Source organism: Mustela lutreola, chromosome 1 (assembly GCF_030435805.1).
Source record: "Mustela lutreola isolate mMusLut2 chromosome 1, mMusLut2.pri, whole genome shotgun sequence".
NCBI lineage: Eukaryota > Metazoa > Chordata > Mammalia > Carnivora > Mustelidae > Mustela > Mustela lutreola.
This window is the reverse complement of record NC_081290.1, coordinates 193,940,978-193,967,571: the sequence shown is the minus strand read 5'-3', so window position 1 is coordinate 193,967,571 and position 26,594 is coordinate 193,940,978. Positions and strand designations below refer to the sequence as shown.

The following is a 26,594-nucleotide window of genomic DNA, read 5'->3' as shown; positions in this document are numbered from 1 at the left end:
GATGCCGCTTTTAGGCAACAGACTAGGGCAATGTAAACTTGATCCTGGCAATAGAGTGCAGGGTTACTGTGACCGCTGCCTGAATACAAAGAGGCCAAGTAAGCAGTCCACCTCTAAATATCGGCAGGCTCTCACTACCCAATGTGCTACTTACAATCAGGCACAGCTGCCAAAAAAATCCCAAAAAACAGAAAACAAAAAAGTTAAAGAAAGGGAAATTCCCTCTATTCCCATACCTCCTTACCTTCCCCTTTAAATATGGCTCCACCCTTGCTCATCGAGGACAATCTCTGCTCTGCCATCCTGCCCACTGCTCCCTTGTGCTGTACTCAACAAACTTCTATCTCCTTTGTTCTGCTTCAGGCAAATCCTTTCAATGCCCAAGTCGGAGTTTCTACTCAACAGGGACACCCCACACTTGGCCACATTTGGTGATCCCCATCCGATGGGGGGAGACACCACAAATAATAACAAGACAAAAGAAATGGGAGATGGATCTGAATAGACATTTCTCCAAAAACGACAAACAAGTGGACAGAAAGTACATTAAAAATTAACATAATTACCAATCAGAGAAATCTAAGTCAACACACAATGAGATACCACTTCACACCCAAGACAACGTAAGAGTGAAAAATGATGATAGCAAGTATCAGTAAGGGTGTGGAGGAACTGGAACGCTTCTACAGTGTCGGTGGGAATACAGAAAGGCGTAGTCACCTTGGAGAAGTGTCTAGCATTTCCTCCAGAGCTTGTATAAAGTACCCATAGGATCGAGCAATTCTACTCCCAGGGATATACCCACAAGAAATGAAAACATGCATCCACACAGACACTTGCCCTCAGAGCCACACTACTCACGATGGCCAAAAAGTAGGAACAACCCAAATGTTCATCAACTAATGATGACACAAATGAAATGTGGCATAAGCACACAATGGAAGACCATCCAGCCATAAAAAGGAATGAAGTACAGACACGCTACAGCACGTGCAAACCTTGAAAACACTGTGAAAAATGAAAGAAAGAAGCTAGTCACAAAAGGAAACATATCGTGTGATTCCACCGATAAGAAAAGTCCAGAATAAGCATATCCATAGAGAAGGAAAGAAAATTAGTGGTTGTGTAGGGCTGGGAAGATTGGCGGGAATTAGGAAGTGACTGTTAATGGGTACAGGGCTTCTTTTTTTTAAAAGATTTTACTTATTTATTTGACAGAAAGAGATCACAAGTAGGCAGAGAGGCAGGTAGAGAGAGGGAGGAGGCAGGCTCCCTGCTGAGCGGAGAGCACAACGCGGAGTTCCATCCCAGGACCCCGAGATCAGGACCCGAGCCGAAGGCAGAGGCTTTAACCCACTGAGCCACCCAGGCGCCCCTACTGGGCTTCTTTCTTGAGTGATAAAATGGTCTAAAATGGAGTGGGATGCTGGCTCCACAACTCAGGGGCAGGTTTAAAAAAACACCGGATTCTATACTTTAAGTGGGTTAAGTGGGAGGCCTGCTTCTCCCTCTGTCCCCTTCCTCCACTCATGCTTTCTTGCACATGTACTCTCTCTCTGTCAAATAAATAAAATCTTGAGAGAGAGAGAGGGTCTGAGAGAGAATAAGCAGTGGAGAGGGAGAACCACGCTGCCCATTGAGCAGAGAGCCCAATGCGGGGCTCTATCCAAGGCCCCCGGGATCATGACCTGAGCTGAAGGCAGCTGCTTAACCGACTGAGCCACCAAGGCATCCCAAATAAAATCTTTTTTTAAAAAAAGCCTAGGGGCACCTGGGTGGCTCAGTGGGTTAAAGCCTCTGCCTTCAGCTCAGGTCATGATCTCAGGATCCTGGGATCGAGCCCTGCATCAGGCTCTCTGCTCAGCGGGGAGCCTGCTTCCTTCTCTCTCTCTCTCTCTCTCTCTCCCTCTCGCTCTCGCTCTCGCTCTCGCTCTCTCTCTGCCTGCCTCAGGCTTCCTGCTCAGCAGGGAGTCTGCTTCTCCCTCTCTTTCTCTCTCTCCCTCTGCCCATCACCAACGCTCATTCTCTCTCATAAATAGATAAAAGTATTTTTTAATGAAATAAAATAAAGCCTATAACATACTAATCCTGTCTTTATTCAAAATCTTGATATTTTGTTCACCGTGGACTTTTTCACATTGCTACTATTTCAAAAAAAAATTGCATTAATATATTATTTACCTTCATTATGGACTTATTGGCCACCTCCTGAGATTTTGTGCCTGAGGCAAGTGCTTCAGGGACCTTACCCTAGGGAGGGCCCCCAATGGTGGGCTTGGTAACAAAGAAGTCCTCATTGAACGGAGAGAAGAAGGGAGTTGGGGGAAATCGGAGGGGGAGACGAACCATGAGAGACTGTGGACTCTGAGAAACAAACTGAGGGTTTTGGAGGGAAGGGGGGCGGGAGACTGGGTGAGCCTGGTGGTGGGTATTAAGGAGGGCACGAATTGCATGGAGCGCTGGGTGTGGTGCATAAACAATAACTCTTGGAACACTGAAAAAAATAAAATTAAATTAAAAAATAAAAATACAAAAAAATAATAAAAAATTAAAAAAACCTAAAGAGCCTTAAGTGATCCTCCCTCCTCCAGCATCCTCCCACATTCCTCAGTTCCCTCCTCCTCTCTAGCCCACCTGAGCTGTTAGCTGCTTTGTGAACTCTCTGATGCTGTTCTCCTGCTCCTTTGCACACACTTCCTCCCACTGGCTTCACGTGTGCGGGCGTGCGCATGTGGGAGACCACATGTGTACGCGTGTGTAATCACGAATAAAAAAGACGATGTAAAACTAACAGTGAGCAACTATTCCAATTTTCAAACGAATGAGAAGGAAAGAAAGCATATTCTACAAATGACAGTCCGGTGAACGGAAACGGATCTCTAGTGGAATTACAGAAATTTATTTCTCCATAAGATGATTTTATGAACATTCGGGAAGAAAAGCGGTTACCAGCAGCCGCCAGCAAAGTTTCACTAGAACCAAGGAATGTCAAATAAATTTCACCGCCTTTTTGGATGGTTCTTAGACTATGTTAAAGATAAGAGAATTGCTAAACACAGGGAACATCTTGAGTATAGCAATGCATCCAGCGTTATCTTTCTATTTTTGTGAACAGGATAAAGAAATGTAGGCACAATGATGGCATATTAGGAAAAGCTGTAGTCTCTGATTGGTGATACACCAATCAGAGCAATATAGCAAATTTAGTTTGCTATAAGCTCAATATATATCAACAGAGTAAAGCAGCTGTAAAAAAAAAAAAAAATCTAGAATGATCTTGGGCAACAACCAAATTCACGTGTCTGAAAAGAGGGCTGGACTACTTTTCAGCTGACTGCAGTTCTGGGGCTTTCCCTTTCCAAGGGGACTCTAACCTGCTGAAGTACTTACAGAGGAGAACAGTATGGCTGGAAGAGAGAATCAAAAGATGACAAAAGACCATGAAAAAGTCGAGATTGGAAATTTAGCATACAGTGGTAAAAGCATAAGGGAAACATGATGGACAGGATGACCACTTTGAAATACTGGAAGGAAGGAAGGCAAGCAAGAAACCAAGAGAAGAGAAAGAGGAAAAACTTAGTAACTTAATGTAACCCAGAAGGACAGAATTAAAGCCAGTCAATAGAAGTTATTACCCCCCCCCCAAAAAAAAACAACCAAAAATAAAACCCCAGCTTAATTAAAGGCCCCTTCTACGGCTGTCCCACAGTCAAGGGGGCTGCCTTGTGTTAAATAATCCGATGCGGTTGGAGTTGTTGGCTTATGGGTCCCTTCCAAAGACATAACTGTGAATGTGTGTTCCTTCTCTTTTCTCCAGCCTAGTATTTTAACCCCTTTCTGTGGTGAGTACTTGGAAGATGTGCTTAACCCTCAACAATAAGCCTTAACAGTAACCCACTGTTTCACCTGACTCCGTCCCTCCTCTAACCCTGCTCCCCAGCCTCCCTTCCTCCCCCGCTTCTTCCCTTCCTCCCCCGCTTCTTCCCTGTCGCCACCTTCCCTTGTTCCTCTGTAGGCTGACCCGGTACACTGCTTTATGCTCTTCCCACAATCTCCACCACAACTGGGTTATATGAGAGAAAGAGTAGTAGGAAAAAAGAAGGGAGTAATAGGAAAGAAGACTGAACTCAGGAAGCATGTTGTGTCTGTTACGTTCTGATGTTCAAGTCCCATGGCCTGCTTGTTCTGGGACACAGGCATGTTCACTGAACGGACTGAACTCAGTTCACGCGACTTAGCCTCAGAAGCGTCTACGTGTGCTGCGTGACACTCAGTGCTTATAACATGTGCAGGGTCCCTTTTCCCTGCTCTACCTGTAAGTTCCAAAAGCCAGAGCATGACAGCCTGATCTCTGCTGTACCCCTACAGGGGCACTCAAGAGACAGTAATGAATGAATAGTAATTAAATGAATAAGAATTTCCCATATCCTTCCCCCATATATCCCAGACTGATGAAGATTCTGCTGATAAAATGCTTAAGACCAAGCATTAGACAATGCACAATAGAGAGGTCAGAAAACACCGAGCCTAACCCCTTTACTAGGCAGATGAGTAAACTGAGGCTCAGAGTAATGAAATATTCAGTTAGGAAGCAACAGAGCTGGGAATCAAAACCAGCTCTTCCAGTTTCTTGGGAGACAGAATGTCACAGGAATAAAAAACCACAAAACAAAAACAAAAACAAAAAAACCAAAGATTTTGGAGTCAAATGAAACCAGGTTCTAATGCCAAGTCTTCCTCTTACTAACTCCATGATCTGGGGCAAGTTCATCAGTGTCTCCAAGCCTTAGTGTCTTCAGAAGTAAATGGGAAAGATCATATCTTCATCCACATCACTAGCACAGAGGACATGCTCACTAAGTGGTAGTTTCGAGAATTACTGCCAAGACCAGTGCTCTGCCTACTACAACACATGGGTCCTTGGCTCTGTGTGTCTGTAGGAAAAGAAACATATCCACACTAATGGGGTGGGGGATGTGGAACAACCAAACACTGAGGGTCCGCCCGCCCTGTGCTAAGCACTTTTCCCACACTCAGTCTAGAACCCACAGGACCCACTTGCAAAGGGACAGAACAACTGCCGTTCGTGCAGATGCCCCCTTTCTGCTGAGAGGACATGACCACAGAAGGCAGTCCGCTTCATTGGACTTGAATATCTTTTGTGAGTCTTTTCTTTGGACATCTAGAAACTTTTTCAGGTTCCTGCTTTGGGGCCTTCCAGCTGGAGAACACCAGAGAGCCCCTGGCACTTCTAAGTGTATTATTATCTCTCAGCTCTCCTGGATGGTGCTTGAGGGCAGAGGGCAAGGGAGCATGTCTGGTTCACAGGCTGGTCACTGTGGGAGCTTCGTAGAAGCCAGGAGTGAATGAAAAGAGCATGGTGACCATTCACCCCTTCCCAAGGAAGAGCTTGCTTCCTTATCTCCTCATCTGCTGCCTCACATGGTCCCCAGATCTGGCTCCAGCTTCCTTGCAAGCACAGTCCCCCTCGCCTCTTTCTTGATGGCATTACTTCTGAGATGTCACACGAGACATGCCTTGACTCAGTTCCTTCCTTCATGGGAAACGTCCCTTTTTCCTGTGCCAGGTACAGACTCTGCCCTCTTAGTCTAAAGTTTTGTGGACCCAGAACATCTTGTCAGAGCTGGAGGTTGCTCATTCCATAGCACAAGGGAGAGAAATTCTGGAATTAATTTGGCTGCCAATGTTTGAGGCATTTATCTTTGGATTTTTATAACAGCTATCATCCTGGTGCGAGGTGTACAGACAAGACAGAGGCGATGCTTCCCAGGATAAATAAGCCTAAAGGAAATGAATGCAATAATCTTGTCTTACTGGATCTATTTATTTGACTGTCAGAGGACTTCGGGAGCTGAGGAGGAACGGTTGAAGGGGGGTAGAATTTGTTTGTCAAAGCAGGCACTTTGTTCTCTTAGAGCAGTTCTTGGAAATAATTTAAGAAGGTACGACTGGATGAAAAGGTAACGCTGATGAATGTAAATGAATCCCTTGTACACTTTGTTGGTTTAATTAAGACTTGCCGAACTGAACCAGAAGAATCGTGAACTACAATTCAACATGTGTTCTTTAGTACTAGCTATTACTGAGTTTCCAAAATTCCACGGTAGTTCTAAAACATGGCAACCACTTGGAATCTGAGAGTGAGCAGGGATGGTAACCCGGACATAATCCCTGTGAGAGGAAAGAATTCAGATTCCAAGGACTTGGTCCAAGTGCCCCCCTCCCCCACTCCCTTAACCAAGAAAGTTCCTGTTCCTTGAACAGCCTCCAGATAAAAGGGCAAGGTTTGGATAAAAAGAGAATTGTCTCCCTGGTCATGAACAAGAGAGATGGTCTTTTCACTTAAGATGCTTCCTGCAGGGGAAGAATGGGACTACAATGATCCTTATCTCACTACTGCCCACCAGAATTCCAATTCTTCTCGAGGCTTCTGATCCCATGCTAAGAATTTTCCTATTGTCTAGATCAGGACTCAAAGGTCACACCATAAAAGTGGCACTCTGGAAAACTTCCAGGGCCCCCATCTCTATTCAAATAGAGAAAGGGGAAAACAATGTATAGGAACAACAATGGGAAAGAGGTGGTACATCTTGTTCTTGTGAGGGTTACTCATCAATATTCATTTACTCAACACATTTTTATGAGCTCTAACTCTGTAAATAAAGCAGAATGCAAAATTGTACACACTCCCTGATTCCAAGCATGCAAAAGAAAGCACTATTTCCTTGCTAAAACTGCAAGAGATTATACCCTGGTTCTATGAGGGAGGTAGGATTGTAGGTGATTGTTCATTTTTCTCTAAACCTTTTTGTAATGCCGCCATAATGCTTTGTTATTTTTTCAAAATTAGAAATAAAGCAGTCAGACGGATATGGCAGAGCTCTTCTCGTTCCTTCTGACATGCTGGCTAGAAGAGAGGGGCTGGAGATGGATAGAACATACTCCAGCAAGAGTGTATGCACCTGTGAAAGCATGCGGTAGGGGGTTGGGGGGAGTAGGGGTTGGCTGTAGGCCAAACACGGATTCCTGACATGTATGCATGAGTCAGACCAGCCAGAGAACTCTGCAAAACACTGCTGAGAGAGGCAGAGTGGTGACAACTGACCTTGAATTCGTAAAACCCCATCTAAAGGAGCCTTGTGGCCCAGGTCTGGGTTGTTGACCCTTGACACTAAGCTAGAAGCAAGTGCACCTGTCTTACCTCATACTGTGGTAACCTGTTCTGTGTAGAGAACACAAGCTACTTGAGGAATGACATGGTTCTTACTCGTCTACTGTCCCTTCCTAAACTCCATCCTGGATATGCCCCAACAGTGGCTAGCATAATTCCAGCACTGGAATAAATCATAATGGATTGATTGGCTGATTATGAGACCTGTAAAGAGGTAAAAGAGAAGTCATGGCAGAAGCCATGGCAGAAAGGTGGATCTTGTCAATTTTCACCAACCAATCTGGGGACAAGCCAGACATCTACTGGTTCAGCAGGGAGAAGGCCCCTATGATACCCAGGCAACAAACGATGCCCATGGCACCCAAGCGCTCGTGCTCTTCCTCCTCTGGCCTTTTCTCTTCTAAAAGCTGCAACACATGTCGACTTCTGCTTTGAGCTGGGTACTTTGCCTCCTTCTCTGGCTGGCATACTATGTTATTTACCAGAAAGCAGTCCAATCCCTATACCTGCTAAAGATAAATGAGTGACATATACTATTGGTTGGCTAACTCAACGGTCAGTTTTTTCCCTTTGCCCTTCCTTATTACGGAAGCTCGAAAGAACAAATATTTTGTTCTAGCCTCCTTTGCAGCCAGTAGCGACTCCTTCTATGTCTGGCCAATGAGCTATGAAGGAATGCGTACTGGAAAGCTTCTGGGAAAGCTTCTGTGCTTTCTTGAAAGGGGCAGACACTGTTGGTACCACCACATTCCACTTCTGTCCACCTTGAACATGATCATGATATTTGAGCAATAACAGCTGTCTCATGACCACGAAGGAACAGCATGAGGATCGAAAGCGAAAATGGTGAGGATGGTACAGGAGAATGAGCCCGGGTCCTTGACTGTATGGTCAAGTATCTAAACCAATGCCAGATACAGCTTTCTCTGGGCTCCTTCTTGCAGGAAAAACGTCATCACATATTTAAGCTGCTATTAGTTTTGTTTCCGCCAAACTGAAACCAAAAACATTTTTAATGGAATCACTCTCTTGAATCAATCATTTACAACCATACTAGAGCTGCACATAAATATGATTATACATTACTCTGCTTAAATCCCTCACAGGTTCCCATTGCCTTTGGAACAAAGTATAAGGGTCTCAGCACAGCAGGTAAGGTCCCTGATACCCTCCCCTAGGGCCTCTACCCAGGCACATGTCCTTCAAATCATCCCTCTTACTTTATACTCTGAAAACTGTGAAATAACTTAATGTTTTCTGTAAAAACCATACTTTCTTTGGCCGTGACTTTGTGCAGGCTTTCTCTGCCTGCTCTCAGTTACCCATCAAAATATAATTGCTTAAGCATCACCTCCTCCAGGAAACTTTTCTCCACATTCCCAGGCAGGGCTGACTGCCCCTCTTTTATTACAATAGCACCTGGCCATACTTCTGTCTTTGCCCTAATCATGTGAGACATAAGGTGTCCGTTTGCTGATTGGACTTCCTCCCCAAAAAGTGAACATCTCTGACAGTAAGGCAACGAACTTCACACTTCTCTGCAACCCTAACACTTAACAAAGTCTCTGGCACACGGTAGCTGCTCTGTAGGTAAATGTTGAAATACGCGGTGTTTTAATCTGTCTATATAGCAGCTCTTCCTGCCCATGGATTCTGTCCTCCACACACTTGCTCCAAGGGGCAAAGTCTCTCCCTTTGCCCCTCCCCCCCAATTCCCATTCTCTCTCTCACCTCAAATAAATACATAAAATTTTAAAAAATAAATTAAAATAAAATTAAATATATGTACACACACACACACACACGTTCCTGGGTGGATGAATCTTTTTATTAAATTTCCTTCATTCATTCACTCATCCATTTATTCATTCATACGAAACAGAAAAGCTTCAGTAGTCCAAAAGTCCTTCATCACAAGGATGGAAAACAAAAGAAAAACAGCCAAATAGACAGAAATGGAAGGGATTGTAAACACACTCAACCAGAAACCCATCTATTTGAGAAAAGAGATGGCTCCGACAGTATATCGACCTCACAGACGCCCAGTCATCATCCAGTAGCAGACAGGTATAAGGATGATAAAGACTTAGGGTTTAAGGATAGAGAACTCGGAGGAGGGACGGGTATGAAAAGGACATAATAACTGTGCCAATACAACCATCCAGTGTTTGAAAATTCGACCCGCCCAGTTACCATTAGAACACCGTGCTACCCCAAAAATCCCAGAGGACAGGAAGAGTTCCCTCTGTTACATGCTGCATTTCCAATTTCTTCAGTCTCTTCCTCTGTCCATATCCTAGAGCTTCAGATACGGTTTTGCCCATTTTGAGGGGAAAAAAAAAAATCCCCAACTTTGATCAGTTCTGTGGCCCTGCTGTCATTATCTCCGTTTTCTTCTCCTTTGGCTACTGAACTTGTAAAATGAACAATCTCTACTGCTGTGATGATCCCCTCTCCTTTTACTTAGTAATCTCCTGCAATAAGGTTATTGTCCCTAGCACACCACGGAAATGTGCTCTCCACCATCACCGACAGACCAGTCATCAAATTTAATCACCACATCCCAAAGCATCCAATCTCTCTTGGTCTGTAATCTCATCTTCTCTTTAAGACCCAGGACCCCTTTCCCTATGTACTTTCTTCAAACTCTCCTTCTGAGCATCGGTGACAGGACAGTGGCTTAATTCCCCAGTCTGTCCTTCTTTGACTTTCCTTCTTCCCCTGTTCTCTAAACATGGGCATTTTCCATGCAGATAGATGGATGTCTTCATCAGAGGAATGCCCACCATCCAACGTGAAGTCCAGAAAAACCAGGGGAAAGGGGACAGGACAGAGATAACTAATTTGGAACTTTTTCAGAGAAGGGTTTAAAATCTACCTATAGCTCCCAAACTAGTAATTGTGTCTACAAGACAAAGTCCCAGCTCCTGAACTTGGTTATCAATAAGCCTCTACTCTACCTTTTCAACCTCCTCTCTCATTCTGCCCCTAGGGAATACCTCCATGTAGTAGGCACATTCAACAAGTATCCGTTGACCAAACAGATGAGTACACGAATACCTCCTCCTGGATAACTCGACCCACCCCCATTGCCCTTCACCCTTCAACAATCAAACGTGCCTTGTATTTGCTCCTTTTTAGGGTTTGTTCACATCAACTCCCTTGTGTAAAATGCTTTTCCTCTTGATTTTCCATCTATGTAAATCTTCTCCACTGTTCAAGGCCCAGTGTGCATCTCACCTTCTTCCAAACTTCTTCTTTATTAATATATTGCTTATTGTGTTCCATATATTGAGAACTTAGTGTAGTGTTAATCATTTTTAAAATGACTTCTTGCCCAACAGCATTTGAAGCCACAAAGGAATGGGAGGATCTTATGCGTCTTCGCATCCTCATCCCCCTGAACCTAGTAGAGGAACGTACATAAGGAGATGCCTGGTGAGTACTTTCTGACAGCTCGGTTTCACATGACATAGCTGTATTGGAAGATCAGGCTTGAAATCAGAGCTCCTGACCCTAGTAAGATAATGTTGGAAGGTCACTGTTTCCTAAGTCTTGGTTGCCTTATCTGTAAAATTGAAAAATGACTAGTACTGACTCATTGTGGTATGAGCTAAGTGAGATCATGAATGTACTGTGCTTCGCCCAGCACTCGGCACATGGTAGAAGTTTCAGTAAACGAGAGCAGATAATGACGATGAAGAGGATGATTCTTCAGATATGGATTAGGCCTGAATCAATGCCAAGGTGAAAGACTATCTATTACTGGAATCCTATGACTGATCCAAAGGAAGCTCACTCATGGAATGATACCTTCCTGTTCTAAAGGACACTGAGGAAGACAGACACCATGACCCCCTACCTGAGTTATAGCCACCCAGCAACAGAACCTTAAATTATGTTTTAATATAGGTCATTCTTAGAACTGCTTCTTCCACATCTGTCATCTCATGATCTGAGCAGTGAGCACAGAGTGAGCCCATTAGCTCTATGCTGGAGTGATCTGGAAATAAGAGCAGAGGGTCACTGTCAGTTATTTTGCAGTAATTTAGCCAAATGGCAGATAAGTGCACAGGAGGCTGGTAGCAAAACAAAACAGGAAGGTTGTAATGCCTATAGGGTCAGTGATCTGAAGAATGCCAAGACTGTTTTTAACTTGCCCTTCCTGCATTAGACATGAGCTAGGCTGCTCTCCAGCTTTTATACCAAAGATAGCAAATCTGCGGTAAGAAATCTCTGGACCTTAATGATAGCCATGTTTGAGAAATGGCTCCTTGAAACTCTGGGCCCTGGCTTCAGTTAAAAGTTCAACAGAGACAGTGGTTGATTGTGGGAGAGGAAGGTGGCTGTAAGTAGTATGTTTATTTTGCATACCATTTCTTATCTCCAAGTCTCAACAACAAAATGGCCTACCTTGGAAGATGTGGTTTGGCAGGGGAGAATCGGACAGACAAAACACAGAATTACTGAACGATAATTTAAGAACAGACAGAAACAATGCCACAGATAACATAGGGACAAGCCAAATGACAACACAGTTCAACATTTTGGAAGCAGCTATAATTTGAACAGACCAGGAAAATAGTCTTAGCATAGGGACCCCCAACACAGCGAGACACCTACAGATCCCCCACTTCTCTTTGTGGCTCGCACGGCTGAGCACACCCTCAGTAAAGCTATTAACATGGAGGACTACATGGCTGTTAACTGGTATTTTGTCCAGATGGGATTCTCCCTGGGGAAAGCAAAATCAGACAGCAAAATAACCGGCAAATAATCTCCACAATGACCATGAATTCTGTAGAGCTCAACTCTCAGGGGCCTCAAGCTCTGGCAAAGAGAGCCCGTATGACTTCTGTCTGGGCTCTGCAATATAATTTATTAACTCATGTTTCACAGAGGCAGAGACAGGAAACTTTCTCAGAGGACTGCCATAATTTTATTTTATTTTTTATTTTATTTTATATATTTATTTGAGAGAGAGAGAGAGAGAGAGAGAGAGAGAGCGAGAGCGTGCAAGTGGGGTGGGGGGAAGGGCAGAGGGAGAGGGACAAGCAAACTTCACACTCAGCGTGGAGCCCGACATGGGGCTCGATTTCATGACTCTGAGATCATGACTTGCATCGAAATCAAGAGTCAGATTCTTCACCAACTGAGCCACCCAGGTGCACCAACTTCTGTAATATTCTTATGAGCAAGCTTCATTGATTCCCAGTCATTTTCTTGTGGATGGTCAAATGATCTCCCATCTACACAGATAAGAGGTGGAGATTCCCTTGTTCCTAAGCATTTTTTTAACCCTTTTCTAATATGCCTGTCCTGTCTTGTGTCCCCAAGTTAGGGACAATTGTTTAGTACCAGCTTCCATAATCCCTAGGCATGTAATCCACCAAACTGACCAACAAGGCCCAGAGTAGTGACCTGGGAACACCTCCACTTCTTCTAAAAGGACAAATACTGACCTGGGTGGAGTATTTGCAGGCCAGAAGGCAGGTGACCAGTGACTGGCAGTCAGGGAAATCCATGCCCACCTTATGGTAAATTCATCCACACCATCAAACTTTCCACCTGTAAGACCAAGTAAACCCTGCTTTTGCTCTTACGTGGTTCTATCCTCTCAGATGTATAAGAGACCAATACAGTTTCAGAAAGGGTCAGTTCCCAGTATCAACACAAAATCTTTGCCTGTTAGGGGCACCTGGTGGCTCAGACAGTTGACAGTCCAAATCTTGGTTTCAGCTCAGGTCACGATCTTGGGGTCATAAGATCAAGACCCAGGTCAGGCTCCACACTCTGTGCAGAGTCTGCTTGGGATTCTGTCCCTCTGTTCCTCCCCGCTCACGTCCGCAAATGTGCTCTCGCTCTCTCTCTAAAATAAAAATGAATAAAATCTTTTAAAAAAAAACCACAAAACAATATTTGCCTGTTAACAGAGGATGACATGTTATGAACAACCAGAAGATCAGTTTCTATTTGCTAGTCCTACACACAAGTTTTAAACGTGTAGTGGTAAAACAATGTTTACACATTCAAATTACTCTCCTTCACACACATACCCTCCATATGTATGGAAGGGAAGGGGGCAACAGATTCAGCCCCCTCGTTCACCCGTCGGGTACAGGATGAAAACCTCACAGGGTGATCTGTATGTAGGGCAAACTGAGGACCAGAAAACTTTATGTGCTGCCCCCACAAGCTGTCATCTAAGTGGAACCTCCTTCTACTCAAAATATTACCTCAAAATATCCTCCTCCAACAACTGGAGATTAAATTGCTAACGCTAAATTCTACGTCAAGAAGCGAGGGTACCAGTCCCAGATCTGCCACCAACCAAATTGATGATTGATTTTTCTCTGGGCTTCCTTTTCCTCATCCATAAAAAGTTAAATGAGATCATTCTAGGCCCCTTAATGGCCAAGAATCCATAGAAGTGAAGCTACAGAAGGCAACAGACAACTTAATTCTTACTCTTTCTTGTCCAGAGCTCATCACAGAGCTAAGTAATGATTGAGTCACTAGAAGGACACATGGACAGATCACCACCTGGGGAATTGTGTCTGCTGTCTACACTGAAGCCCTGCCTTCAACCTGCCACTGTAACAGCCTTGGAAGAAACCAGAACTGGCTGTAAGGAAGGATAGCCGACTGACCTAGAAAAGATGTTTTAGAACCTTGCTCCAGTGCTCTGAAATTGAGGTGAACAAACAGGCAGATAAAACACGGCTGAAACATTTTTTCCTGACTTCTAAAGCTTTTTTGGGGAAGGAGAGGGGAAGGTTGACACCAATTGTTCACAGATATCTACAGATTGTGTTCTTTGGTTTTTGTGTGCAGAACAGAGACGTGCAGCTGCACCAAACTACGGAGATTGCAATGATCCAGACAACAACGTCTAGAAGCAGGGAGCCTGAGGCTGAGTCTGGGGCTGGGAGGCGGAGGCCAGGGGAGACGGAGCATCCAGGTAGACAAACCATAAACGCTAACAGAACAAGTCAGAAAGGGCCACACAGACAGGCTCATCGCCTGCTGTAATTGTTCTCTCAATGACAAAAAGATCCTTTGTCGGCCTCAGCAGACCCATCATAGGCTCAGCTTCTGGTGACAATACTGGTAGGAAGCATGTGGCCCAGTGGTGAGTCAGCCCCTCTGATATGCCAGGTTGGATGAAAATGGAAGCCATTTTATTACCTGGCGGGAATGGTGTGTGGGGAATGGCCCAGAAAATTCACTTTTTAAACCTAAAAGTTCATGAACTGAGAAACAGAAAATGTTCTCTGGAAGGGACGTGTTTATTTTAAGCCACTAATGACATAAAATAAGAGAAAATGATAAATCCTATTAAAAACAAAACAGAACACTGGGTGTGGTGAATAAATAATGAATACTGTTATGCTGAAAATTAAAAAAAAAGAAAAAAAAAAAGAAAACAAAACAAAACAAAACAGAAGTGTGGCTTGGACTTTCAAAAGGCCCAGGTGGAAAAAGCCTGTAGTCACATGTTTTAGATATTCCTCAAAATACCTGTTCATTGGGCTCTGCACCTGGTGGGCAGCAAACACGAACAGCACTCTGTTCCCAGAGAAGCCACACCTACCTCACCCCAGCAGATGGATGGGGACCAAACAGTGCAGAATTTCACAGCCCTTTTTGGTCACCTATCCAGAAATAAACAGCTCCATCGTTTGATAATACAAATAAGACAATGCCAATTTAAGGTAGGGGGTCACTGACAAGCATCCTGCTTGAAACAACTTTTTATCCAGATGTCAACCCCAGAATCTCAAAATATCTCTAAGGTCTTCAGAGTCTCAACCTCCAGTTCTCTAGATTTCTTACTCTGTTACTCCTTTAGATGCCTTCTCTGTCTTCTCAAAAGTTCTCTGCATCGTTCTGGCTTTACTTTCCTCTAAGTCCCTTTCCTCAATAGTCTCAACATCACTCTCAATGACTTGTGGTTTTGCCAAACCTATGGGATGCATCTACTCCCCAGGAGAATTACAACCCATGGCTCGCTCTGCCCCGCTCCCAGGGAGGGGGAGGATTGAGACGATGGAGCCATCACAGGGTATATTTTCCAGCTCCAACAGGTGTCAACTCTATATGGAAATCTTTCTGCTTGTCCGAAGTCAGTAATTTTGACGCTGAAAATTTTCCATTCTTCTTCACCTCACTTTCTGTTCTACTCTCATGGATGAATACATGGCTGTTAACGGATATTGTGTCTGGATGGGACACTCTCAGAAGATGATTTCACCTCTGCTTCACAGAGGAAGTAGAAGTTACTACTTGAAGCTACTCTCGATGGCTCTTCACAGCTGCATTTCTGAAAGTAACACCTTTTGCTGTTTCCCACCTCCTCCAAAGAAAGGGGCATTCCTCTTCTCTCCTTGTACAGTTTTAATGAAAATGGAATAAATCAATAAACATAAAATACCTAGCACGATGCTTGGCATGCCATACATACTCGTACCCTTCCATTCCTCCCTGTACAAATTTAACCCCTGACCTTGTTTTTTGTTAGATTCTGTTACCTTCTGAGTTCCTTTTTTTTTTTTAACACCTTCTGAGTTCTTAACAACTCTGCTCTCTTAGCTGTCTCTTCTCTTTCCTGTTCTCTTCAACCCCTCCCTTTCTATCCAGTAGTTTCCTTTTTATTGAAAAGTGTATTCAAGAGATTCCCCTCTTTTTTTTTTTTTTAAGATTTTACTTATTTATTTGACAGACAAAGATCACAAGCTGACAGATAGGCAGAGAGGGGGAAGCCAGCTCCCGCTGAGCAGAGAGCCCAATGCGGGACTCGATCCCAGGACCCTGAGATCATGACCTGAACCAAAGGCAGAAGCTCAGAGATTCCCTTCTTTCTAAAGACCTTTTCATTCTCACTTCTAGGTTGTCATGTCCTCCTCCTCAAATATTGAGAGTAATGTTCCAGAACTCTCTGTTGCCTTCAATTCCAGAGCTTTGGGCAATGTCACTGGCTGGCTCCCATCCCAACTTCCTTCACCACTTCACCGAACCTGTTTTTGCTAACTTCACAAAGGACTCAGTACATCTCTACTCCAGGAGCTTCTTTTCAATCCTCATTCTGTCCCCCCTCCCTTTACCTTCTCTTTCCACTATGCTTCTTTTCTGGTACTTCACATCTCCGTCTATGGCTAACGGCCCAGTTCAGACAACATGGAGCGAGAATGTTACTGTAATGTATGTCTCCTCCTCTTCCTTCCCTCAGCCTCCCTCAGCCTCCATCATCCACTTGCTACTCCGTCTTGAGGACTCCTTTTTAAACTAATTCTCAAAACTGGATATTCCCTTCCAAACTTTCCTGCCCGACTTCAGAGCCCCCATCAAATCTCACCTGGACTATTCAGCGGCCCCTTAATGGCAAGCTGGTCTTTGGACTCTCCCTGTTTCTGTTTACCCTCACCATGGCTGCCACCTACTCTCATAGAAAAAATGAGTCTGTTCTTGTCCTCCTGCTGAAGAATGTCTTGGCTCCCTGTCGCCTTTGTTAAGTACAAGCTATGTAAGTGGACCTTCACAATCGGACTCCAGCATGCTGTTCCAGGCTCACTGCCTCAACTTCTAGAAGGTTCTGTCCTTCTCCATCTGGAACATGCCTACTCGCCCGTTAAAACCCAGCTCAAATACAACCTTATATAAACCTCTGAACAGGTTTTCTCAGTTTGACCTGGGCTGCTCTGCTCACTGCTCTGGACTTGGTGTTCCCATGCCACCTTATTCTCAACCTCTTTAAAGCTGTTAACAAGTTGTCTTTGCCTCTTCTACTTTGCCTTCTTTACTAGAAATCATGAGCTCTTTGAAGAGAGGATCATCTTATTCTAACTCTGCATCCCCAATACTCATCTGGTTTCTTGTTTAACAGGCATTTGTTGCAAGAATATAAAGAGAGGATGTGGTTTAAAAAAAATGACAGAAATAAGAACAGAATAAAATAGAGGTAAGGATATGTTACATCCTGTCCACAGCTGGCAGAGACGCCTTAGCAAAGAACAAGAGGTGAGGACACTTCACCGGTGCTCTAGAAAACCTGGATTCCGACCCATCAACTCATTTCTCTCCACTGCTCACAAAGGAATAAATGCCACAAAAAGTGCAAATGTCTGGATTCCTTACTCTCCTATTTTGGTCTTGTTTGTACTGCTTTTAATCCTGTCCCAAAATCAGTTCTCAAAAGTTGATCGCAGCATGATGATTTTATTACCGGTACACAAGACAGCCCCAACACTCCATCCCTAAATTAAATTTGGCTGTTGCTAAGAGAGATCAGGCTTCAGGTAGAAGAGTTGAAACCTAGCACTAGCATTGAACTCCCGTTCCTGTGGCATCTAGATGTGTTAAGAATGATCATATTTTAGGAGAAAATAAAAAAGAACAGATGAAATTAATTTTTAAACCTGGCTTTATAAATCCTCTCGTCTTATCCATGGTTGGGCAAACACTCTAAGAACACACATCAGCAGTCCCAGCTAACTTGTTCCTGCTTCTTGACAAGCCAAAATATATCCTTCAGCTGGGGTTGGTTTAACTGCTAAATAAAGCCCTCAGCACAGTCTTATTTACCTGGGTTCGTGCTTTTTCAGACCAATAGCAGGAAGCTCATGCATGCAAAACACCAGCCAGGACCAGAAATTAACACTCTCTATTGACTGTTGCCAACTGAGTTCAAATGGAGGGAATGGCCTCAGCCAAGTTAAAGAAAGACCTCAAAAGACGGACTGACAGAGATTTGAATCCTAAGGGACTTGCTCTCTTTTGGAAGTGGCAGTTTCCCTTAATTCTCCTATACTTTCTTTGCCTTACAGAAATTTATTTAGCCACTGGTTCCACTGCAACAGGTTAGGGGGCAAGACTCTTCCTTCACAGTAATCTACAAGAGAAGGAGGGATATCGCAGTTACAAGAAGTAGATATAATGCCAACTTTCATTCAGCATTTTCCTTGACTTAAATGTCAAGAAAATTTGGCAGTGATTAACAGACCAAAACATGAAAGGAAGGCAGGAAGTGCCAAAGAAAGTAATAGTCCACCTCTTTGTTCTAAAGTCCTTTAATTAGGTCTGCATAGGTATGTATATTTTGAGAAATCCCTTTGTGTCCCAGCTACAAGGAGATGCTTGTATACCCCTAACCTGCAGAGAAAAAGAACTAATGACAGCTCATGGGAGAGGATATGAAAAAGAGAGAGAGAGAGAGAAAGAAGGAGCACCTGGGTGGCTCAGTGGGTTAAAGCCTCTGCCTTCGGCTCAGGTCATGATCTCAGGGTCCTGGGATCAAGCCCTGCATTGGGCTCTCTGCTCAGCAGGGAGCCTGCTTCCCACTCTCTCTCTCTGCCTGCCTCTCTCCCTACTTGTGATCTTGTGATCTCTCTCTCTCTCTCTGTCAAATAAATAAATAAAATCTTTAAAGGAAAAAAAAAAGAGGACACTGAAAATTTAGAGTGGAATCCACAAGAGAAAAAATGGTATGACAGTATTCAAGAATAGTATTTAAGAACAGATCACAGTATTTAAAAATAGAACATTGGTTTAGGTCCTAACTCTACCACTTCCTGCCTATGTGATCTTGGGCATTGTGTCTGTACATTGCAACTCTAAAAGGCAGTTAATAATGATTCTGCATAACAAAGAGCTCTCTGCTCAGTAACATGTAATACCAATGGTATTTCAGCAGTAATAAAATAATAATAATGAAGAGTTCAAGATGATTTTCTTTAACTGTCCATACTTATGAGATGGCTATGTCATCTTCACCAGGAAAGGGGAAACTTTTGGATAAGACTCTGTGTAAGCTTTCTACTTCCAAACAAGTTGAGAAGCTCATTCTGGGGATTCATTTATTCATTTATTTATTTATTTATTTATTAAAGATTTTACTTATTTGACAGAAAGAGAGAAAGCAAGAGAGGGAACACAAGCAGGGGGAGTGGGAGAAGGAGAAGCAGGCTCCCTCAAGTGCAGAGAGCCCGATGCAGGGCTGGATCCCAGGACCCTACCACCTACGCGCCAGCACCTGGGGATTCATTTAAATAAAGACTGGAGCACAAAGAGACTCAGAGTCCAAGTATAGAAGTCTGGGGACAACGTATGGCCAAGAAATGATGGGGACATTCGTTTCTGGCTCTGGTGGCTGTAGGATGGACACTGCAATCGTGCACCATTGGGCTGAGTGATGGACAAAGGCTTTACAACCTAGGAGGCCATCCTCTGAACTTGACAGTGGTAAAGATAAGTTCTGACTTGGGTTTATCTTTTTTCCCTTTTTCTCCAAGATACAAAAGGAAGTTTCCTTGGCTAAAAAGGCATGCCAGACAAACTGCCTGAACCAGATAGCCAGGAAGAAAGAGCACAGAGAGAAAACATACACGGATGCTCAACTGGAGGGAAGGGAAGGAAATCAGCTTCTGTTTCTGTCTTAATGGACTGTCAATCCTTCATTTCCTTGGGCCTTTGAACATACACCCATATGGCTTGTGTCAATGCTTTCCATTGCTCTCTGCGTCAGAGACGGAGACACCTTTTTATAGTCACTGCTGGGAATATTCTAGTAATAGACTAGTAAGCCTGTTTGGTTCTGGAGAGAAAGATCAGCCTCTGCAAGGCTAGCCAGCAGAAAGAAGATCTCCTTCTGAGTCACCCTGTCCGATCCATTGCTCTTTTTGAGGTTAGGACTGATTGAACAGCAGTCTTGCTATCCAGCCTCTGTTGCTGGATTTGTCAAAATACCACTTTAGAGGTTAACAGGTGGGGAAGCAGATAAACATTAAATATTAATGACAAAAGAGCCCACAGATCTCCTATTAAACCCCTATACGTGCACAAGAGTGGCAAGCCTTTTGAAGAGTCCTGCATTTTTACATCTACCCAACCAACCCTGTCTTATTTTTACATCTACCCAACCAACCCTGTCTTATTAATTGGTCCCCTTAACAGGCATTGTTGTTTTTCTTTCCTCCAAAAGAATGGTTATGTGTCAGGGGCATGCATTTAATTGCTACTAAATCTCCAGGGACTTAGGAACTAAGTCCACGTCTAAACCAACAAAACATTATCTGCGCTGAGTTCTAACCAAGTACAAGTTGTGCAGCATCCTTATTCTTGCTGTCTAAGCACAGTAACACCAGCACAGTACACGTGAACTTCCCTGGACAGGCCGACAAAGAGGGCGAGCGCCCAGATTCTAAGCAGGGCTTCCACTCGGAGCAAGTTCAGCCAAAGCGAACACTTTCTTTTGCATTTAGTGAGATCTCCAAGGAGAAATGGACCAAGAAGGTTCACAAAGGCTGGAATCAAATCCAGTGCCAAAAAAAAAGTATGGGAGGGGAAATGCTAAGCTCTTCCAGAATGCAGTTCACTGGAACTCTTCCTGCTAACAAGCCCAACCAAGCCAGAGAACAAGGTTCTGGCTTCTGCCCCCCCTCATCAAAGCAGCTCTTCATAGGCTATTATCAAAGCCCCAGCTTCTCTGGAGGATGCCTTCTTATCTGATTAAGTGGAATATTATGCTAAATATTCAGCCACCCCGGCACTGGCTGTGTGGGTGTGCTGGATAAAATCTTCATGAACACGCCATCCCAGGGTCATTTGTTTAATTTCAATTCTGCAAAATGTAAAAATAGAAGGAGCTGCCGTGTAAAGTTGAGGCTTGACAGCTTCAATGAGAAGACTCCAGGAGCACAAAAACCATGCTGCTCGGCTGGATGGCTGGCTTTCTCCCCCCGGCCAGAGGAAAAGGGGAAGAGAATGAACCTGCAGACAAGGTACTGCCTTCTCTAATCCTCTCTCTCCCCCTCTTTCACCTTTTCTCGCACTTAGTGTCTGCATCCCCCTTCTAGTCCACTGGCTTCCTCTGTCTGCTGCCCCGCCTTCCCCTCCTGCATCATTTTTATTCTTTTTCTCCTTCCCACGGGCCCTGTTTGTCCGAACAGCCTCACCTGGGCCGTGCTCAACTTCTGGAACCACTAGATTCCAGGTCTCACAAACTCTTCCAGGAATGGCTCTTCTGACCCATTCCCATTCCTATCCCCTACCCCTTCCCCAGGTCCCAGACCCTGAGAATGTGACAATGGGATTCCTGAGATGTGTTAGGCTCAATGGGAGAGGAGCTGGAGGGGCTGCCTATCTTCATGCGCCTTCATCTAGCCGATATACATTTATTACTCACTGAGCTTCTACAACTCCTGATGGGGGTCAGTGTGGGCAGGCAGGTGGTACCTCCCCGGTTTTGTGTTTTGCATAAATCGATATTTAATTTCTTGAAGTTTTTTTTCTTTTTTTAAATAAATGCTCAAGTTGCACTCTCCATGTCTGATCTTTGAAGCCCTCAGCCACCTCTGCATTGGGCTTACTACAATTCAGGCTCAGAAAGAGAAAATTCCTTTCACCAGGGGATCCTGAGCTGTGCCAAAAGCCCACGTGGGTGCTGAGGGTGGAGAAATGCGTCCTGCTTCATGCCTGTCGGGGTCTCAGAACAAGCACTCCCCTCTCCAAAGAACTCCACTGCCACCCACACCAAAAAAGGGTTTCAGCAACTGAAGGTGACCCTCCTAACAGCATACGCCTACTCAGAATCCCACTTCCTAAAACACACACACACACACACCCCTTTGCTATCACACTGTTTCCACCCTCCTGCCTCTTACTGGCAACGTCCATTCCTTTTGCAGATGGGCAATGTGTACCCACCAGGTACAAAGCACAGTGGACACGGAAACATCTCTTAGAAGCCAGAGCCCTGTATGCATGGAACCCCGGCGTCCAAAAGATACATACAGTGTTTCTGCTTTCAGCGCATTAGGGTTTTGGATCAAATCAAGGAGATGATGATTTTAGCACAATTTGACGAATAATCATGCCTAGACAGAAAATGAAATGTACCAATCCACAGATGGAAAAGGGGGAAAGGAGAGGGAGAAAGAAAAGATCCTGATCAAGCTGAAAGAATAAAGAAAATCAAAGCAGTATCAACTGTAACAGGCACCCCAAGAGATAGCAAGCCTTCGGCAGGGTGAGTGCAACGGTTGATTATTCATCGCAGAATATTAAATAACAGCCCGAAGAGCCCCGCACCACCTGTGCACAAGCAGCAGGCGGTGGGAGCAGAGCCGTGACAAATCCCCCCCCCCCCCCCGAGTGCACCTGCAGCCCAGGGCCGGCGGCTCAGGTACAAGTGTACAGACTACAGATGTGTCTGGTGGGGATGCCCTGACAGCGAACCAATAGTGAGCTCATCCGCAAAGACATCAAAGGACTGCTAAGTTCCCAAAACAAAGGCTGGAATAAGGTGGTGGCGGGAACCACCTTTATAGCACAATCGCCTCATAAAGGTGTGATTTCTTATTTTTTTTTTTTAACGATTTATTCGAGAGAGAGAAAGAGAGCACACAGAGGAAAAGGGAGAAGCAGACTCCTCGCTAAGCAGAAACCACGGCATGGGGCTCATTCCCGGGACTGTGGGATCATGACCTGAGCCGAAGACAGACACTCAACCGACTGAACCACCCAGGCGCCCTAGAGATGTGATTTCATTCAAGGCCTGTGACCTGAGAATACATCTGGACAAGAAACCAAGCAAGGCACTCACATTAGGTGACAGTGTCAAATTGGGGTGCGACAACAATACCCCACTTTGGCTCCATATGGATCTGTTGCTCATTCCAGTTTCTTTCCAACACTAACACCGAAGCCCAACCCCAAATCTCCACACCCAAAAGCCTTTGCGTGTGGACCAGAGAAACCAGAGCTTCCACGTGCCCCTCAGGGACTGGGTCTCCCACATACTAATGATGAGGACGCCCAGTGGAGCTCTTGGCCCAAGTTGCAAGTTGAGGACAAGATCTGAGCAAGTTACAAAGTCAGTGGGCCAAGGGGTGGGGGTTGGGGGGAGCTCAGACAAACACAGGTGACCTCTCTAGCAGCCTCACTGCACACCATCAAAGACAGGCAGTTTGTTTTGAGCAGCAGGGAAGGGGACATGACTAGGGACACCAGGTATAAGCAAGAGAGACAAGATCTGTAAGAAGAACAAAGGCAGAGGCACTGGGAACAGAGGTAATGATGGAGGGAATAAATGCCAACCTCACTCAGAGCATAAGACTGAAGGACTCACACAGGAGACATATGTTTATAGGTTGCCCTCTGACCTCCTAAATGCTGTTGAATGAAGAAGGTCAGGACACACCAGACCAGCAGCCTGGGTGCGTCTCTCTGGGGTGCCTGCTCTACGGCGAGCCTCAAGTTCAGACCAGAAGCAAAGGGGGACTTCTGGGTGGGAGATGGAAAGGCAGTATTTCCCACCTGTTTCGCATATCCGCTACCTGAGCTCCAAGAGAGAGCCCCAGCTGAAATACGCCCCTCTTGAAAAGCCCCCTAGACAGAGAGGTCCTCCCCCAGAAATCACTCTTTGTATCTGCGAGAGGTAATGTGCCCACATAAGCACTGGCAGAGGAGACAGCTCAGCCCCCTGCACAAATTTCTTTATCGTCTCCCAGAGTGGTGGGAGTTTTACATCTGCTACTGTCATGAAAACATTTTATTATTTTTTTACAAGTCTTTTTTTTTTTAACTTCCTTGGATAAAGCTAGGGATCTTCCAAGTGGATGTGATGTGCACAATCTTTACTCCCCTCTCAGTGCTGCTCACCCCCCCACCCCCATCACTGCTCCAGGCCCACCAGACCTCAGCCTGGGAGCCTGCTATCAGGTGTCAGTTCATACGTGGCCTTGGAGCAATGTGGCCTGCTAAGGGACTGCCGGAAGAATGAAGTTTCTCCAGGCAGGAGGTCTGCTGACAGCTGCAAACAAGTTGTTTGGGCTCTAACAACTTCATTCTAATGGCCACTTCTCATCTCCTGGAAATGGAGTAAAGCCATTTCTTCTGGAATGGGACTCCATGCACCCCTAGGCCCAAAGCAGGAGCTTCTCCAGTTACTTGACCTTCCATCTCCACTCTAGGAGGAAATTAGGAAAAGCAGAATCTCTCCCCAGTCGCACTAGGTAGACATCTTCAGATAAACCTCATGATGTCCACTTTGTCTTTTTCCCAAACCTCGGACTTCTACAGCGTAAGGGAAATAGGCATAAAATTGATGGGGGTAGCCCCGTGGGGGGAGGGGAGCACCACCCTGAGCAGGGAAAGCCAGTGTCCCCAATATCAACTTTTGCCAGAAAGCTGGAGAGAAGGAGACTTGATCTCCCTACCCACAGCCCTGCCCTCACCACTCTCCTGAGCACATCTCCAGAACTGAACAGAGAAAGAAGCCAGCTTAGCCACCTCGGGGAAATTCCTGAGAGATGGTCTATCCCAGTGGTTTCCTGGGGACACCACCTCTCAGGAGGGGACACCACAGCCAGGCCACAATCCATGTTAATAGCTTTCTCGTGCCCTCTGGTAACTTGGAAGCTGCACTCAAGATTCAGAACCAACAGCACCCTCACCACCACCCCAACACTTCCACAGCCTCCGGGTTCCCCGGGGCTTCCCCATCCTCACCCCGGCACCCAGATGTGTTCCTCTCAGGACTGAGGAAGGTCGAGAGAAGTTCTTACCTGGGTCTTCTGGGAGAGGCACTCATGGGGCCCGCCGGTCGGGGCGCCCCGGCTGCTGGCTGCTGCTTACCGCATCTCCCCCCGGGAGCCCGGTTTTGCAAAGAGAAGAGCCAGTCCCATCTGGAGCAGGGAGGAGGAGTGGAGCCCGAGGACGCGAGGAGCGGAGGAGCCCAGTCCCGGTGGGGGTCGCGGCGCAGCTCCCCAAGGGTCTCGGGGCTCTGGCACCGTGGGCGGGGACCCGGACCGCGGTCTGTACCCTGGAGGGACGGGGTGGGAGGTACGGGGGCGGGGGTTGGGGGGAGGCGGATGCCTCGCAGGGCTCCGAGGCTCCCGCTGGCTCTGCGCCTGCTATCACCGCAGCGTGTCCCCACGGTCTATATATGCATTGCCCCCTCCCTGTCTCTGTTCTCCTCCCCGCGTCGTCCGGACTGTACCTCTGTGGTTTCCGCTCGTGGCTCAGTCCCCTCTCCCTCGCGTCCACCCCCCTCCTCCCCCTTCTCCCCTCCCCCTCCCTCTCCGGGTGCAGCCTGCTGCCTGGATTCTCCCGGTGTTGCCTAGCTCAGATATTTAGCACTGCGGTGCAACTCTGGGACACACAACCAGCCAGGTCCTTTAAAACCAACCGCTCCTTTAAAATCAGACCCTCAAGTTTAGTGCGGAAACCAGCACGAGAAAGGCGGCTGCCAGGCGGCTAGGAGAGGATGTTGGCCCATCTGGAAACCAGATCTCCCCGTTTCAGCAGGGCTGTGAAAAGGGGTGCCAGGAAGGCGAATGGCGTAGACCAGCCCACAGGTGACCTGCTGGGTCTTCAGGCTGGGGTGGAATCCTGCGTAGGGAGTGCCTAAATCCCAGCACTTACAAAGCAGCGTAGAACCTGAGGACTCATTTGGTTTAAAGTGCTCATTTTGCAGAGAAAACTGGTGCTCAGAGAGGTGCATTGACTGGTCCAGGGTCACACAGCTAGCTGAAAAGGAGACCTGAGTTATCCAGTTGTCAGGACACCCAAGTTTCCAAGCCCAGAGAAAAGCACTCTACACAGAGTGGCCCCAGAGACAGCCCGTCAGTCTTCATTCATTCACTCTCCCCTCCCGCACCCATGTTTCTGGGAGGTCACCCGAGCCCACCAAGGAAAAATAACCAGTCAGTTTACAAGTTGACCAGTCTACTCTACCCAGAGCTGCTTCTTAACCTCTCCCTGCTTCCAGGAAGGCTGTGAAGAATGGAAAACTCCAAAGACACAGCAATGCTGAGGCCAACCAAAGGGGAAGGAACAAATCCTTGCTTATTGCTATCTTCCAGAAATCCAGCTAACAGGATGTGCTTTACAAAATTCCCATTTTCCACTTCTCATACTCCTCCTTCCTCTCTGTCCTTCCCAGCATTCTGACCACTCTCTGACACAGATATTTTCATGGTACCCGCAAAAGAGAACACATCTTCCCCCACGTGCTTCTTACATTGAAACTAAAATCCTACCTGGTAATATCAACCTATATCAAAAGGGCTTTCTCACCAGAAGACCTGGGGGGTGCGGAGGAGGGGGCAGGATTGCTAAGACAGGATTGTGTTAGCAATCCTACCCAGAAGATGTTATTATCACTGGCAGAGTCTTCTCATTCACAAGTGTCTGGCTTTGTGAATTTCATTTCTTCTTAAGGCTTTTATTTTTTTTTATTTTCGTGAGACAGAGAGAGAGAGAGAAAGCATGAGTGAAGGGGAGGGGCAAAGGGAGAAGCAGGCTTCCCACTGAGCAGGGAGCCTATGTGGGAATGGATCCCAAGAACCTGAGATCATGACCTGAGCCAAAGGCAGATGCTTAACTGTCTGAGCCACCCAGGCGC

The 26,594-nt window shown here is 45.7% G+C and overlaps 1 protein-coding gene across 7 annotated transcripts in view; it reads right to left on the bottom strand.

Annotated features, from left to right (window-relative positions):
• GRAMD1B (GRAM domain containing 1B) overlaps window positions 1-25,162 on the bottom strand; it is a 242,751-nt gene extending 217,589 nt beyond the window's left edge. For 3 of the 7 annotated variants that reach the window (XM_059183486.1, XM_059183487.1, XM_059183484.1), the window contains exon 1: window positions 24,754-25,149. Coding sequence is in view for 2 of the 7 variants with exons in the window: in XM_059183490.1 (XP_059039473.1) it covers window positions 24,754-24,779 (26 nt within the window). In the remaining 5 variants the exon portion in view is untranslated. Of the gene's footprint in view, window positions 1-24,753 lie in introns of all 7 variants that reach the window. The other 4 variants (XM_059183490.1, XM_059183492.1, XM_059183530.1 and 1 more) reach the window with 3 other exon arrangements.
• Between the last annotated feature and the right edge of the window lie 1,432 nt (window positions 25,163-26,594).